The 18,789-nt window shown below is 37.5% G+C and overlaps 1 protein-coding gene across 3 annotated transcripts in view; it reads right to left on the bottom strand.

Annotated features, from left to right (window-relative positions):
* Nucleotides 1-18,789, bottom strand: part of LOC122809198 (alpha-tectorin-like) — a 919,437-nt gene that overhangs the window by 334,081 nt on the left and 566,567 nt on the right. For all 3 annotated transcript variants that reach the window (XM_044080503.1, XM_044080505.1, XM_044080506.1), the window contains 2 exons: nucleotides 15,308-15,507; nucleotides 6,308-6,700 (listed from right to left, as the gene is read on the bottom strand). In XM_044080503.1, the coding sequence (XP_043936438.1) occupies nucleotides 6,308-6,700; nucleotides 15,308-15,507 (593 nt within the window). The remainder of the gene's footprint in view (nucleotides 1-6,307; nucleotides 6,701-15,307; nucleotides 15,508-18,789) is intronic.

The raw sequence follows: 18,789 nt of genomic DNA, 5'->3' as shown, positions 1-18,789 counted from the left end.
GTTTAGGGTTTGTTTCATTACTGGATATGAAGGTGATACATTGAAAAGAGAGCTTTAAAGGGTAACTCCAAGGGCGAGTCTAGCTTACTTAGGTGTAGGTTACGGTGGTCGATAGGAATAACTTGATGGAAAGACTCAGTTATTTGATAGGCTCTTGAATAAGGTAAGGCAGTTCAGTTGGTCAGGAGGATGTAGCTGCAAGTACTTCAGCTGCATGAATGACAAGGTTGAGTAAATTAATTTGGTTAGTGGTCATGGGTTTGAAGGGTCTGGGTAGTTTGAGAGGGAATATGGGCAGACTTTGACTATTGTTAAAATGGGTTTTGTTGCTGGGATTGGTGTTCAGCTATGGAGTTCATGGAGTTACAGTTTCTGTGCCATTTATGTTATGGCAGTATTTAGTCATTCTAAAAGTGTTTTCAGGGTCAGCAAAGGCTAGGATGGTCATTATGTGATACGCTTGTATTGGATAGTTAGAGGGATGGCAGGATTGCTTTTGGACTTTAGGGCTGCTGTTGCATAATGATAGGCAATTGCCCTTGTGGGGTTTCATGTGGCATTGGGTTAATTATTTGGTGTCACCTAGGGCAGATAATGTCTTGGGACTCATTACAGGGTTAACATTGGTAGATGGAATGAGTGACAAATTAGTTAATATACAGAAGTTATGCAAAGATAGGGTCATTTTAGTACTGGAAAGGGGTCATTGGTTTTACTGCTAATCAAGTGGAAGCTTTCAGTGCTCATATGACAGGGCTTTTGTGGTTGCTCATAGGGATCCATTTGGGTTTAGAAAGATAGTTACACCAAATGAAGTTTGGCTGAACCACCCTTCTCCTTTTGTATGGGTGGTTAGGTTGAAATTCTGGTAGGAGAGAGGGGGAATAACCTGGGCAGGCTGGTGGGCAGAAAAGAGGGAATGCTTGCCCTCTTCTACTATCCCTTTGATGTTGGATGTTTAACAAGTAAATATAATCGAGCAGAGGTAAGGATGCTGCTTATTTGGTTGGAGGTGCAATCAATAAATGGTTTATAAAGTGAGTTGTTGGACGCCTTTTTGAAAGTAAAGTAAGTGAGTGGAGGTATGGACACTACTTACTGGGTCAGTCTGAGTAAGGTCACATATTCCTGATGTATTGGTAGACTGTGTAATTCAATAAATGGTATATGAAGTGAGTGGCTGGGCCACCTCGGTGGTGCAGCGGTTAGCGTTGCCACCTCACAGCAAGAGGTTCTCCGGTTCAATACTCGGCTGGGGTGCCTTCTTTGCGGAGTCTGCATGTCCTCCCTGTGGTCACATGGGTTTCCTCCGGGTACTCTGGTTTCCTACCACATCCCAAAGACATGCTGTAGGTGGATTGGACACTCTAAATTAGCCCTAGGTGTGAGTGCATGCATGTGTGTGACTTCTGTGGAAGGTTGGGCACCAGGCTGGCAACTGGACACAGTAAAACTCCACTGCCAATCATGAGTGGACAGGTGTTCCATTGTGGCAACCCCTAACCGGGAAAAGCCGAAAGAAGAAGAAGAAGTATAGGAAGTGAGTGGTGGGATGCTGCTTCATATGTAAAGTAAGTGAGTGGAGGTATGGACGCTGGTTTCTGGGTCAGGATGAGTGAGGTCACGTTGTCCTGATTAAAATTACACAGATGTTTATACTGTGATTAAAATAAGCTATATTATGTTCAGTTGTAATTAATAAATATTGGTTATCAAGCTATGTTATGGAAGTTTAATAAAGGTCGTCAAACGTCATTCAGTGTGGTGTGATGTGTATTACTGAAGGGGACTGGGACAAATGAGGTTTGGTAACAAACCAGTTTGTCCAGGGACATCTTCAGAAGAGGGTTAGATAATATATTAGTGGAAGTTAAGAGGGTGGGTGGGGGAGAAAGGGTTAAATGAGAAGTAGGGATAATTGGGTGGAAATGAGGTAAAGGAGGGAGGAGGTTAAGAGGTTTAGGCAAGTTTAGCTGGGTAAAGGGATCACATTTTTGGCGTGAACTTGCTACCCACCCTTCCTCCCTTTTTTGGTGGATTGTTGGGGATTGTGGTTATTTTATCAGTTGAGTAGGGTGAAGAAGAGGGACAGGCTTGCCCTCTTCGGTTCCCCCTCTGGTGTTGGATGTTTAAGTGGTAAATATAAGTGAGCGGAGTGTTTGGATGTCATGATAGAGACAGTTTTTTGGTCTGACCATTACCTGGTTGATTATAAAGTAGACCTCACAAGGTTATCACATGCAGAGTCAGAATTGGTCATTTGAGCTGATCTGAAAGGAATTGATAATTTGCTTTGTCTCCTTTGACCATTTCCTCAAGGATTTATTGTTGCAGATTCTGATTCACTTGTTGTGACCACTACATTGGTTATTATTGGTGTGCTGAGTACTCCTGGCCTAGCCTGTACACATTCTAACAAGCTGTATACAAGGAACCAGGATTTAGGCCTTGATGGAGGATGAAGCAGAAGAAGAAGAAAAGGAGGAGCTTGTTGAGGGCAAGCTTAGTTTGGATCACTATTATGTTATTTATCAGACCAGAGATTTCATGGTTTTGGCAGCTTTTGTGTGAGAAAAATCTCTTCAACACTAAATTGTCAAACTGCACAGTTCAAGGTGTTTCTCAGGCTATGCAGGCCAGCCTATCTTGTCATGTGCCTTTTTCTTCAAATTATTGTGAAGAGGTCACTTGGTTCTTTGGGGTTGTTGTTTCAAAGATTAGGCAGTCCTTCAACACTGACTGGATATTTTTAGACTGAGTTTAATGATCTGTATTACAATGAATTCATGAAGATTGTTTCTTCTGTGTGTCACGTGTATTGTGGTCAGACACTGGAACATACAAGGTTGATTGTGACCTACCTTGAGTCCATTGGTTCAATTATTTTCCAGATCATTTGAACATCTCTGAAACTGTTTTTTTTTTTCTTTCATTCTTGAATGAGGTAAAAGTTACCGCTCCTCTCTAGAAATCATCTCTAGACCCAAACATTCTGGAGAACTACTACCCTATCTGTAACTTCCCTTTTATTTTGAATGTTACTGATAAGGCTGAATAAACACACTGCACACTTTACCATGCATTTCATTGCTACCTGGGCCCTTGTCAGTTCAAGTTTAAGTTATAAAATAGTACTATGACTTCCTTCTTACTGGTGATACTTACCAACTTTATGGTAATTAATCAATTAATGTCACTGAATGATGCAGTTAAAGAACATTAAGGAAGGGGGACGTGTTAGAGCCTAAAGGTTCAGAATAGAAGATAGAACTTACTTATATGCTGAAGTAATGGGGAAATATATGTACTGAATGATGGCAGTCCTGAACCGTCATGAGGGAGGTACTTACCTCCTACAGCAAACTAGGTGTGAACATAACAGAGAAGAACAAATAAGTCAAGGTGGAGTATTGGTTATTATTGGATTTATTGCAATGAAGGAGATACTGAAGCAGTAACAGAGAGCTATATTGGAAGGGATGGAGAGGAAGAAAGTGAGAGAGGTAAGGACAGGTCAGGGCTTCAGAAGCTAACCATTTGAAATCCCAAGACCTGTTCACCATGCCCCAAAATACAGAGACTGAATAGCAGAAAAATGTACTTGCATATATGAAGTGCACGATGGCCATTTCCCAGAATATTACCTTTTCTCCAAGGTATGGTGATATAATTGTTGATATGTATGAGTTCTGTAAGAGTGAGGGGTTGCCCTTTGTATCTTGGGGTGCAGAGAGCTTGCCTCCCTACAAAAAACAAGTTTAAAGGAGAAGAGCAATGTTTGATATTCCCTCTTCTCCTGAATTTTCTTTTTTTTTTATTTTTGTCGGCATTTGGCATTACAAATATGGAGCCCTTTATAAGCTAGGGCATCCTATCTAAGATGACAGATAGCTGCACCCATACACTGAGGAATCAGAGAGGTTGAGTACCAATGCTCCATTTGGAAAGGCTCAAGGGGTCTTCAAGGGTTATTTAGCTTCACAGTGGTATCCTCAAGGAACTTACTGGATGTAGAGTTTGGGGGTGAGAGTGACAGAATGGGGTAGAAGTAAAGGTTTTGACTTTGATTATAAGGTGGGTTGAATAATGCTATCAAATGGGAAGGGGTGGTAGTGAAACAGGGGAAGGTAAGAATGCATATAGTACTTATTTAGGAGACCAAATCATCTCCAATAGACACCAATAAGTTGGGGAACAAGGACAGTATAATAAAGCAGTGAAGAAAGATTGTTAATGGGATGGGGGAGAGTGATTGAAAACTTTTTTTTTAATAAGAGCAAAAAGTTAAAACTAGTACTACAGGAAGAGGGATATGTGTATTATATGATGTGGATGGGAAAAGTAGATGTAGGTTAATTTTTATTACCAAACAGTGATGTGGAGCAAGTGATGAGGCCTGTCTTTGAAATGATAAGATCTGTGATAAAAGGAAGGTGTAGTACTGGGAGGGATTTTAACTACCCAAACTGTCAGAATGATCTACAGGTTAGGACTGGTATATGTGTGATGAACAAAAAAGGGTGGCCTAATGGTTAAGGTGTTTGCCTTACAAACACAAGGTGCAGGATTTGAGTCTCACAAGGGATAATTGGCTAAGCTTAAAATGTCTCGCAAGGGCAGCTAGCTTAGTATTACCCTATGAACCTAAAAAAAAATGCATAGAGCAGTACACTTTTTCAAGGGACATAGCTAAGGAACCAAGTACACTATATTGTAGTTGCTCAGGTGTTGGAACCATAAACATTATTACAATTCTAGAAAGGCATATTTTAGATCATATACTTTGGTAATAGAGAGGGGCCATGTTAAGAAGGTGAGATTAAAATACAGGTGAATTCTATATCACTGGAGAAATATGGAAAGAGTGTAGTGGTTGTTGAAAGAGATACTGAAGCAGTAACAGAGAGCTAGGATATGGCAGTATATATGATTTCAAACAGCAGCTAGAGATAGGATGGAAAGGGACTTGGTGGGATGCCCTGAAAGTGGTTTAACTGTGTCAAATTATGTCCCAAAAGTATAACTAGAAGGGAAAAAGAAGTGGAAGTAAAGGAAGTGGAAAGGGAGATTCTTAAAGTTGAAAGAAGATGCACTTCAGTGGGTATTTTAAAAGGAAAGATGCTGTAATAGCAGGATAATTCGACATGTGGCTTAATGAGGTGAATTTCAGGATAATTCAGCCAGATGTTAGGAAGAGAGAAGAAAATAAGTATGGGGATCAGGGGTGGGGGTATGCTAAGTTGTTAGGAGATAGGTTGTACGGGGGCTCAGGGGTAGGGGTATGCTAAGTTGTTAGGAGATAGGTTGAAGGAAAATAATGTGAAATGGGTGATATTAACTTTAATGGAAACTAGAAAAAATGACTTTATGGTAGAGGAAGTATTCTGAGAATGTTCTGGAAGTTTTATAGGGAGATTTATTGTGAACCTCTTAAGTCATTGGGGAGATGAGGGAGCAGGAGACAGACTTGTGGAAGATCTGTGTAAGGTAAGAAACAGCAGGAAACCTAAATGGGAAGGTGCTGTATGTAGAGGTAGACTAGTCCATCAGAACACTCAAGAAAGAGATCATCAGTGGCAAGGACAGCTTCCTGTTAAGTTGCACAAGTTGACAGAGCAGTCCGGTAGACAATGAAGCAAGCTTTATTCAGTATCTGTAAAGCTTTTGATATGAATGACTAGGAGTTTATGCTGAAGATTCATTAAGAAGTAGGGCTGGGGAAAAGCTTTATCAACTGCTTTAGCACCCGTCCTTGAAAGCCACAGCCAGTGGAAGTCTGTCAAAAGAATTTAAGGTGCTAACAAATTTTAACAAAATCTCTAATGCTTTAAAAATTACCCTTGTGATACAATTCTACAAGCACAGTACTGAAGGCACTTTCAAGAGCATCTTTCCCTGCACCGCACATACAGAGTATCTCAGAATAAGCCATTGACAATAAATCTTATTGAGACAGGGTTCAACACCTTTGATTCTCACATGTGGAGATGTATGGGACTGAGACTTGTACAAACGCAAAAGAAGAAAACAGTACATATTTAAATCAATAACATTATTTCAATATTTTAAGAAATGTTATTTAGACATTTTAGTTTTTAATGAAATGGTATTCACTGAAATGAATATTGGTCTATAGATATGGCCCCCTTCCATTAGTCTCAGCATATAACATATATTTTTATTACAGCTGAGCTGCTGAGTTGCATATAAAGTATAAAGTCTATTCAAATCCAAAGTAAATTCTTCTTGCAGACTACATGTGTCTGTTAGCCAAAAATGCTTGATAAAGTATTGTTTTTAAACATACCTGTACAGTTCTACTTGCTCCTAGAATGACTTTTGCCTGAATTCTTCCACTCCATAGCTGAACTTCCGCTCGTGAAACATACGACACGTGGGGGTTTCCTCTTCTCCGGTTTTCAGCACTAACAGTGAATCCAAAGTCAGATGAATGATTACAAGTTTTAGCAATTTCATAAGAGCAGCTTCCTTGGAAATGAGCACTAGACCCATCAAAGGTATAATAATGTGGGTCTCCTCCAACTGTGCAAGTGCCAAAGGTACTCAGACATCCCAGTTTTCCATGACGTGCAGTGCATTGTTGGGTTTCATTGCAGTTCGAAGGGACACATCTGAGATTATTTGGTGACAAGCAATTACATTTCTGAGTACAGCCTTCAGTCCAGAATATGTCCCCAACCTAAGGAAGAAAACAGAACAGAGTCTTTTATTTTAGATTTATTTATTTATTTTTGAAGTATTGTATTTAAGCGTAAGCATTCACAATTAAAAGAACAGTAATGACATTAAAGGGTTAAACTATATGCAAATTCTATAAAAATTCAGCAAAAGAAAAGAGAAAAAAAAAACAACAAAGGATCAGGCTCAAGCTGAAAGCAGTCAAAAACTGAAAGTTATAAAATTTGTATAGACATTCCTGCTATACCTACAATAAACTTTCTTTAAATGATGCTTAGCTAAGGACCTCATGAAGGAAGATTCTATATTTCATCCCTGAATTTGAGAAGGTATCTGATGAAAAAGGACCAGGGCAAAGTAGGAAAATGAAATTCTGCCGGATATCTCAAGCATAGACCTAAGTATAGCCAACAGCCCCACAGTTACAATTATGAGCTGTTTCACCTGAATAAAGTCTTCAGAAGCTTTTTCCAACAACCTGGACTTGGATCTTGTAAGACATGGACAGTGAGGGCTACTAAATACACATGAGGCTACAATTACAGACCAGTCAACACAAGATTGCTATGGCATCTTCTAGGTATGCAGGTCAACAAGCACACCATGGAATTCTATACCACCTTCATGTGGACCAAGTCAAAATCCAAAAGGCCAAGGTCAATAATATCCAATAATCGAGAAGTGACAACACTAGAGTATTTGCCACAGCTGGTTGAATATTCTTTGATCTGGTCAATATATTTCAAATGAAACAGGGTTGCATGGCTCTGAATCCATTGGTGTTACCACTAGTGTTAATCAGAAGTTTTGATTGGTAGTCACTGGTGGTCCAAGCATGCCACAGGCACATGCACCACCTCAGTCATTCTCGCACACTTGCATATATTCAGACACAGACACACACACACACACACACACACACACACACACACACACACACACACACACACACACACACACACACACACACACACACACTCACCAGAGATGACTCATACCTCTCTATGCACCCAGATAAACACAAGCACAAACCACCCACCACCACCTTCCCTCAAACTCTCCTTCACGTACCTCTAATGCAGTCTCACCCACTGCCAATAATGGATGAACATGAATTTGTGACAACGTTACTTAATTAGGCAGTAGAGCTATTTTATGCAGTCAAGCAATTTTATTTTATTGTTTGTATTAATTTGACCATTGGAGTGCAGTACATAATGAAAAATGTTTAGTTATTGTTCCTTCCATTCTCTGCACCTGATTTCAAAATATTCTGTGCATCCCTTTGGAATTCTTTAAAACCTGATTTTCCCCTTCTGGAAATTGTGATAACATATTTTATATTATATGGTCCATGGCAAAAAAATCTGTTGTTCTGGATAATCTCTGATGAGTACACAAGAATGTCAGGAAACGACACATATTGCTGATGTATGGAGAAGAGTCAAAAACAAATATATATTTATAGAGATTTTATAATTATGTTTTGTTTTTGTCTAAGGTAAATGGATATACATATCATCTTGATAGTGGATTTGACATACATAAAAAGGAGCTGCTGAAAGACACTTTAAGCAGGAGCATGCAAAGTATTAATTCATGGCCCTTATATTCAAAGTTATTGGAAGGAGAATACTGAATGAAATGGAAGTGCAATGCATTGGCATTGTCATAATATGGAATGAACATAGTACTACTGATGATAACAATAACAGAACTATTGAAGTCACTTCTCATAGCAAATTATTAGGGCTGATAGTGAATGATAAGTTTACATTCTACCTTCATATACAACATTGCGTAAGAAAAACCCATAAAAAAAGTAGCCAAAAACATTCTCACCGATGCAACTAAAACAACACTTGCCACTACTTCTCTCCTTACCACACTTCTTTATGGCAGTCCCATCCTTACTAACTAACCTCCAGGCTTCACAAAAATTAAAATGTGAACAATGCTATAACAAAGTTCCCAAATTTTCGGCAAATACCCCTTTTGAAGCCTAAGGCTGTACAGCACTGAAAAGCCTAAATTGGTTAGAACTGCCTTATTAACTATCATATACACAGCTTCTCACCACCTATAAAATTATCTGGCATCCATATGCCTGTCCAGCACAAAGTTCCCAGTCAAGTCATTGTGTAAGTGACCAAAAACTCCTCTCTGCCTACAAACCTATTAAACCTGCTGGAAATTGTCTGTACTCATTCAAGGCTGCGAAGGCCAGGAACTCCTTACCTGTATCCATCAAGTCAATACCCTCCCTTCTATCTTTCAAAACCACTCTGAATGGCTTCCTAGCTAAAATCTGGCTCTGTTCTTGCTCATAACTAAGATAAACTATATTCCTAAATGTGAACAATTACCTTTTCATTCCTTATACCTCCTTACTCTCCCTTCTTCACTTACTTCCTTTCTTCTATCAAATTTTCTTTCTTGTTTTTCCCTCACTTCATATTGCAATTCCTGTTTGTATTAGACTAACTTATCTTTAATTTCTCTGCAAACTTTCTAAAATGTCTATAAATATTAAAAGATTGTCATATAACATATCAATTCTTAACCAATGTTTTTTTACATTTTCATTAATTTTTTATTATTTAAACCGCAGATATTGTTGTTTTATTTTTGAAGATTGTAAAATTATTGTTCTTAAAATGTTTTGTAATAATTTGGAGCTTTTCTCCCTGGGCCTCTGCTGAAAATGGGCTTCTACCCAGTCGGACTTTCCTGGTAATCAAATGTCAATCACTAAATAAATAATAATAACTGAAAACAAAATATAGTTTAGCAATAAACCAATAAGGAGAGAGTACATGGAATTGTATAATGTAATAAGTTAAAGAAAAAAACATTAATGTAAAATAAATATATAAATACCCTCAAATGAAGGAAAATAATAGGAATTTTACTAAGAATTTAAAAAGAAAGACTATTAGCTCCACTATGACAGCCCATGAACTCAGTTTGGCATCCAAAGCCAAGGATAATTACAAATTCTTCTTTAGTTATGCCAGAAACATAAGATACAGCACTCAGAAATGTACCGAACTCAGACTAAATGGCAAAACCTACCCTGACCTTTTGGACATTGCCAATATACTGATAAATACATGTAGTTACAATTTCAGTCTTGAAATGACTATCCAAAGACCTACTATACCCATAATTCTCAATCTCCTTATCATCACAAAACATGTACTGTAAGTGTTATCCAAACCTTAGAGATACTACTTCAGTGAGACCAGATAATATACTCAGCTTTTTGTTAAATATTACTAATCATGTCCTGATGGAACCTTTCCATCCATGAGTTATTTAACCTGAGCCTGGCTAGAGGCTTAGTCCAGGAAGTACAGTACATATGATGTTTACCCGTAAAGGTGTCCATTCTATCAGCCCTGCAAACTATAGGTCCATCAGCCTAAGAGTCTAATTTGTAAAGCCATGAAACCCATTATAACAGACTTGATTAAACATAGACATTAAAAATCTGATCAGGATAGACCTGCAAACAATTTAATTTTGTAAAGGGTAGGTCCTGTCAAATTAACCTGGCAATTGTCTTTGAAAGGGAAACACAAGCTGTTGGCAGCAGTTATACTGTACACACAGCTTACCTCAATCTGGCCGAGGCATTTGACACCATCCCCCTTGCTGGCATATTCAATAAACTAAATCCATACAAATAGATCACTGTGTGGTAAAACAGATAGGCAATTGGACACAGAGCTCACTTGGCATGGGTGGCAAGCAGCAGTGTCAGGGGACATGAAGTTGTCCAGTGGTATCCCACAGGGCTCGTTGCTGCAAGTGTTTTTATTTGGCATTTACTTTTCTGACTTAGAGACTAAAAACCAAGACCTATGGTTACCAAAGTTTGCAGATGATCGCAAACAAGGAGTTATTGTCAAATCCCCATCTGACAATGAAGTCGTCCATCCTGAACCTACGATTATGAATGCCTAGTATACTGAAAATGAGTTTAAATTAAATGCTAAATAATGCAATTTTTGTTTCATTTGGCAGGCAGAGCATCCTTCTAGCATATAGCTTTGACAATACTCGACTTCAATATGAAGCTGTAGTATGCGAATTGGAAACCTGAGGTAAATATTCCTTCACCTTTGCTCACCATGTAGCAATCTTTATCAAGAAATAATTAGATTTGATGTAGCTGATCTCCAAGAGAATGTCAGCCAAATCTAAATGTTATTGTCTCCTTGTGTTCGGCACTGATCAGACCAGCTATAAAATCCAACACCCCCTTTGGAATGTACTTCACTGGACGCATTAGGCAGTTTGATAGAACCTAGAGCTTCTTAACACAGTGGAATATAGGCTTAAAATCCCTAAGCTACCTGAAAAAATATAACTACTGTGTGTGCTAAAAGCTCCTTACAGGAGACCCTATGCCTTGCCTTCTGAGCAGTTATGGACCTAGTGTACCAGGATCTCTTGTACCTTCACATATCAAACTGTGCCACTCATGAGTGTGTCATCCTTCAGATGAGACCTTAAACTGAGGCCCCCATCTGCCTGAGTTGGTGGTAGCTGAAGTGGATGTAAACAATCCCACTGCACCTAACAAAAAGAGTATTTATTTATGGGCATAACAGTTAAGGTATTTACCTTACAAACACAAGATGTGAGGTCTGATTTTCAAATGGGATAACTGACTAGACTTAAAATGGCCCACAAGGGCAGTTAGCCTAATACTGACCTATGAACCTATGAATACATAGAGAAGTGGGCTCTTCCATGACCTTAGCAAGATGGCTTTCAAAAGACTAGTGTCAATCATTTTATGTGCTTTTCTCCTAAAAGACACATACTACTGACTTAACCTTCTGCAGAGCAAACATGCTCCTTATTCACCTCCTGTCTCAGTACATAGTAGTAACCCTCAAATTCATGGTCAAAATGCCTACCCACAAACACTGCAACCCCCCAGCCAAATTGATAACTCTGAAGAGACATTCCATATCAAGTCATTCTTCAGCAGGGTCCACATCATCACTTATCACTCCTGCATGCGACATTATTTGTGCCACTAACCAATGGAACTTGCTACCATCAGTCATCATGCAAAAGGCCACTTTACCTGCCATAAGGAAAGGACAGTTATTTCATGTTTAGTAAAACTACTTGCTCATTTCATTGTTAGAAATGTTTTTCATATTTGTAAAATTATACCAGCTTAATCCGATAGCATAGCATATTTGCATGAGGCTCCATTCATCTTAATTGCTACTTCTTTGGACAACATAGTAACACATAATTCCCCTTCCTCCTTTCACTTCCCTTAGGATTTACCAGTAGTTCCACTGCCTCTCTACAGTTGGATCATTCATTCCTCATAATGGGGCATGGGGGAGACAAGCATTTAAAATCTGGGTGAGAGTACTACAGCCCATTAGTTCCCTGTGTACACCATCTAATGAAGTCATTTGCTCCTGTCAACTATAAGTAAGCACATTTTGGTGACTGGTGGGTTTCTCTTACAAATTCTAACTCGACAGCCGCAATGATCATAGCCAAACACTCTCAATTAATATGTAAGGTAGGTTGCTCTATTGTTCTATACTCTTGTAATGCTATACATATGGGGGTCTACTTTACATTTTCAAAAATTACACTTCTCTGAAATTTAAAACCATGAGACAACTATGCCAAAAACCTACTTTAATGAATGGTCAGATCACCAGGATTTTACTTCATGAAAGGAACCAGTTGGCCAACACTACAAAATAAACAAAATGAAGCATATCAAACACACCCAAGTGGGGGCCTTCACACCCCACACCCCCCCTAACTAAATATATCAACTCTGAGATCACACTATAGTGTGGGAAAGGGGCAAATTTTCCCATGTTCACCAGTTGGTTCCATTTCCAAAGTAAAATTCCGGTGATCTCAACATTTGTTAAAGTAGGTTTTCGGTGTAGTCATCACGTGGTTTTAAATTTCGGAGAAGTATAATTTCGATAATGTAAATGAGACCCACATATGAAGACTTCCTGATTTTCGGATGCCACTTTAGTTTCTAGTATTAAGGTCATAAAATGGCATGAAATAAATTAAATTAAAGAAAGTCAGCAACAGTGAAATTCCCATGTACAAATATTATTTGTACATTTGTAGTTTTTACATGGATAGATCACTGATTTACATGGACCTTTAATAAACTCACTCTGGAATCATTGTGTGGCTAAATGAGTTGCTCAAAGTCATACTTCAGCAAATAGATGCTGTGGAAATCAAACTATGGACTACAGAAAGCAAGTTGTTAAAGCACATCTTAATTCTCTGTGCTAACTTCCAGACTAACCTTTGATTAATGAGGGAACCTGCGGAGTTTTGAAAGTTTCTAAAAAATATTTTTGCAAACTGTATCTCAAAAAATGCAAATATTTCATAAATCAAATGTGTTATAGGAAACACAAAATGTCTAAATAATTCAGAGGAAAATTATCTTTATAATGGTAATAAGTTTCAAACTCCAAATATAACCTGATTTAATGCTTTATTTTGAATACATGCATACTAAGTCTGGGATTCATAGACGAGTGCACAGAACTAATACTCACAGAGATCACTGCATGAAGCAGCTCACAGACAACAAGATACAAATTAATATTGGTTAGACTGCCCACATCTCCTGCATGGCCACTAGATGACTTCATTGCCACTGTACTATGCCCTGTATGTCTATGAATCCTGTTTGCACCATTTCTTTTTTGGTTGCAATGAAACAGAAATATTTCCAATCAAACTGCCATTTCCCAGTAACCTCAGCAACTAGACTTCTAGCAACAGTATAAATTAGATGCTCTGTAAGTCTTGTATGTATACTTAGTTCTGGTGCATAGTTACAGAAATACTGAAATTTGCTTCTGCTTTTTAATGAAATTTGGAAACTGTCAATCTCTCAAAGTGAAGTGGCTGGATGCCAAGCGTTCATGGCAGCTTTTTCTGTCTACATCCTGGCTCTCACATGACAACATACAATCACCCTGTACCTCACATAAGTTTGAAATGAAGTGATCCAAATAATTGAATGTTCATAATATCAAACATTTTTCTGCCAACAAAATTGATCAAAACTCATTTCATTGCTTCTGTTGGTATTAAGTCTCTGCGAGATTTTTGGGATTAGGGAATTTGACCTTTCCCCACTATAGAGTGATCTTGGAGTTGGTATATATAATTAGCAGGGGGGGTTAGGGGTGCAGGGGGAGTTTACCCCTGAACAAAATGAATTTTGTGTTTTTTTCATTATTTTACGTTTTGATCCTATTGGATCTATGTTTTTGATATATCTGTACTTCGATAGTTTGAAATATATCCATTTTATGATATTCAGCAAGATTTCAAATATTGTGAATATTAAGAATATTCATAAATACTAGCACAAACAATCAGTTTAATAGAGACAGGAATTTCATGAAAAATTAAGAAGTTCTAGGGAATTTAGTGCAACTACTGCAAAAGCGTTGAACTAGGGAGGAATATTCTTAAAGATAGTCATACCTCTCAAACTCTTAAAGCAAGAAATCTGGACAAAGCAATTAATAAAAGTGGGGCAAAGGCCCAAACATAGGGACACTTTTTAATATTGCTCTTACGAATTTAGAAAGTTGATAGAATAACAGATTTTTCATTAGCATGAATTTTCTGAAGGGTATGAAGTCTGAAACTCAAATGTCCGTAATTTTCTAACTTCAATATTTAATGATTTGCCACTGATTTGTCAGAAAACCACAATTTTCTGAAAAATGGACCAAAAATATGAAGAAAAAATCTGGGCATTCTGTGAAAATCTGCATCGTTGGGAGGTATGAATAGTGTTTGTAGCATGAAGAAATTTTCACATTCTATATAACAAATCCATAACACAAGCAGCTATTACTAAGCTAAGGTGTCACCAACGCTAGGATCTCCTTTAGCCTAAAGCTTCTATTGAGAAAAAGTACAATTCCAAACAACAGCAAAGGTCTGCCTTCATTTTCTTCTTTGCATATGAGGAATTTTTCTCTAATTGCTGCTAATATTGTAACCTAGCCAGATATTTAGTCATTGGGTTCTCATTCACCAACACAATGGGGATCTGGAAGCCCTCAACTTAACTGATTAATCAAGGGCTTCACTGGAATTTAGGAACAAATAAACCAGTTGGGTGACTGAGGAGATTAGGTGGTTTGGGAAACAAGGAAGGGAAAGTGAAGGAGCAAAATGTATTAAATGTTTTTATTAACTATATGTCCACTGAAAATTAGTCATTGGCAGTAATCTTAACAGCAGATGATGTTTAATAGACAATGTCAAAGTGAAGATTCTGACCAGATTTGCGCCATTGTATTCACTGTTGGTACCAGTATGTTTTTTTTATGTGCATGATATACTTTCAAAGAATAGAAGCTGTTACCTTTTATTTTGGAAACACAAAAAGTACATACAAGAGTTAAAAAATGGGGAGGAATTATAATGTCATTCTAACACTGATTGAGCTAAATAATTAAAATGATTCACAACAGGGGGATTCAAAATATCTGATCTGTTTGTGCAACCATTTCAGATCACAGTATCGACACTGTATATTACTTACTGTATGATAAACACCATTATGGACACAGCCACACTGGTCAGCTGGAACACAACTGTCACCACTCAGCAAGAAGTCATCATTGCAGAAACAGCCTTCAAAACAGGGTGTGTTGCAGTAACTTGATGTTAGTCCAGGAGCACATGATGTAAAGCAGTTATGACCGCATTGCTCATAGTGGCTGTTTTGAGGACATTGCATTGCTAGAAAAAAAAATTCACTGATCAATATTTTCTGCTATCAAAGCATTTTATATATATATATATATATATATATATATATATATATATATATATATATATATATATATCATAAATATAAAAGCATCAGCTGGTTTCTTCACATATTACATACTCATAACCATCATTAAGATAAACTGTGACTCAAAAATAAACATTATATTAATTACTGAGATCTTAGAATGAAGTTAGTTATAGCAGAGTAAGACACATATTGCTGGGTTCTACTAGTAATGGTATATCAATATAAAACTGAACTTTATTATCACAAATTGACTTATAACTGCATTTTTGTTTATGCTGTTTTTGTAAGAAAACTCTCTAGAGGGTCGTAGCCCATTCAAGAAAAGACATTCATCACATCAACTTTAATACAAAGACAACAATGTAGTGAAATAAACTGACACTCAAAATTATTCCAATTACTGTATGCTGGGAAATTCACTGGTTTTGCATGCTCATATCAAAAAATCTAATACTAATTTTTCTGTTGTTCCAATCGGCCACTAGCAGGATGACAAACTGTGTTGCAAGAGAAACACACTATAGCATACAGAAAATGCTATTCTATTCAGTTTCACAGCCAGTCTTCATGTAGAAAATGTACTGCAGAGGTGAGTCTGAGTACAATCTACACATATACAGAACTTCATGGAACGGTGCTGCAAAATATGACGTTTTACAGTGTGTGCATGTTATGTTCATATACGCGCATCACAAAGGAATAGAAATGGTGTGACTAATCCAAAGGTACAGCCATGTTAAATTTTGCAAGAGTGCATAGTTTTAAATCAAAATTAACTGAACACTTAGTCAGGGAATGGCTGACAGCGTGGTATACATCATGGACAAACACTTGATGAATGTTACTGTAAAAATGTTAGATTTCACCAATAAGGGCACAGCTGGAACTAGCAGACACCATGGGACTAAAATGGTACACTAGTTCTCTGCCTAAATACTGTTGAATCTGTGACAAGATTAAACCTCAATGCCACACAAGTTTTGATAGTGCATTAAAGTACATCTCAGGCAGAAGGTGGCAAAATGTTTGTTGCATTGATTCCAACTCCAAATCCCCATGCATTCCAAGCTGTAGGTCACCTGTCTCACCGTTCTAAGTAGCCTGGACGTCTAATTCCAGAGGAATGGGTTTTGCAGCTAGTATAATACTTTGAGCCTACAGCATTATGGAATGGAAGAAACCCAAATTCCTCTCACAGGCAGAGATGAGGCAATGACTTCTTAGATAAGGTGAGCATTAGGCTGCCTTACCAAGCGCTAAGAGTGATCTAGTACCAGTAAATGTTAGCTTCACGAAGCAGCTTGATTTAGGTAGGTTGTGGGTTAAATGTCTGAGTTATGTTAAACACCATTCACTTTACGATAATGACCTAAGCTAGCAACACTGAAGTAATACCTTCCACAAGCCAGTGCAATATTGTCTGTATTATCATATTTGTTACTGATGTTGCTCTTCCTTTGTATGTCACTATGTCCCATGCTATGCATCGTTGTCACTTGTGTAATATTAGCCACTTATTTGGTATGGACTTACTGGTTGTCAAACTGATAACATTTATAGCAAGAAAATATTAGGTTTGCCAGTTTAAACTAGCTCTAATGAGAACAATTCCTAACAATTCAGCACTTAGATCTGTGTTGAGAGGGGCAGTTAAAATGCAAATAACTTAAATTTAGTGTAAGTTAAGAAGGTAATTTTGTGGCTTTAATTGCACTACAGCAGGTCCTGTGACCAGGGTCCAGTAGCATGCAGATACCATGCCGCAGAAATATGGAGTTTACTACAGCAGGTCCTATGACCAGGGTCCAGTAACATGCATCTACCATTCAACAGAGATATAGAGTGCAGTACAGAAGCTCCTGAACAGGGTCCTCATTAGTATAGTATTAATGCACTACAAGCACAGTATTAGCATGGTAAAACATGCCTTTGCTGTGCTCACTGTGCTATTGATACTGCAAAAGCACAGAAAGAAAATATTTCAATAGTGGACATTAAAGTGTTAAGACACAGCCAAAACCTGTAGAGCAGCAACTGTTTTAAGAGGACATAGGCCAGCAGTAGGTGGGGATGCAGACAGAATACATTTATTATATCCGTGCATTTGTGGGGGTCAGGGTTCTCAACAGCAATCTACAGACATTGTGGCTGACAACACATAGGTGTGGCACAGCATACTCCATCTCCAAACTTTCTCAAATAGATGTATGTGGGGATATCCAGTGTAAACAAAGTATAATAGCCATGCCTCTTATTGTTCTATTGTAAACAACACATGGAACCTAGTCTTAAGTCCTGAGTTGAAAACTATCTTAGGTTTTGCACCAAAAATTATTTTTTTCTAGAGGAGCAAATCTTAAGAATTTACTAGAAAAATCAGTAAACAAGAAAAGGATGTTTTCTATTATGTCGAAATATAACGTGTAAAGCATGTAAATTTATCAACTCTGGCCCATATGTAACAGTAGATGGATATCATCGTACGATTCTGAGCCCTGGTTACTGCAACTGTAATACTACAATGGCAGTATACATAACTGCTTGTTTGTCCTGCTCATCTTTTTACGCGGGTGAAACCACAAGAAAACTAAAAGAAAGAGTTTTAGAACATGTTAGGGACATTAAAAAGAAAAAAGAGAGTGCACTATATGACCATTCTGTGAAATGTACGAGTTTCAATAAGTTTTTGTTTTTTATTGTTGACAAGGTGATTAATCACAGAAGGGGAGGTGACTTAAATTTATACTTGGAGAAAATGTAATTGGAATGGCAACTAAGAACTAATGCCACGACACTTCCTGGTATTAATGAGAATGTGTCACTAAGCTCGGTTTTAAAACTAAAAGCACTACAGATTTGATTATACTATTTTTAGCAAATACTAAGATTTTTATTTGACATGTACTGTGTATTTTTACATGTTCACTAAGGGTGAGTTTTGAAAACATAAATGGGATGAGTTTTATATGGTTAGCTACTAATATTGTATATTATTTTAAGTCGATAGGGAGGTTGTGTTTTTTTTAGAATGTTTTTAGAATGTTTTTAGTGTATCTTAGGTTAATTACAACTGCTAATTTAACCTATTATCTAATTATTTGATTTTTGAGCGGGATGTGGTTTTATTGTTTTTTTTTTTTTTTTTGGTATTTAAATAAGGTTTCATTGTAGTTAGTCACTCTGATGATGCCCTGAGCTTACAGGGTGAAAGCGCTTAGTTG

Source organism: Protopterus annectens, chromosome 8.part0 (genome assembly GCF_019279795.1).
Source record: "Protopterus annectens isolate FY-2018-M chromosome 8.part0, PAN1.0, whole genome shotgun sequence".
NCBI classification, from domain to species: Eukaryota; Metazoa; Chordata; order Ceratodontiformes; family Protopteridae; genus Protopterus; species Protopterus annectens.
Note: the sequence above shows the minus strand (reverse complement) of the source record. Positions and strands in the feature narration are given on the sequence as shown.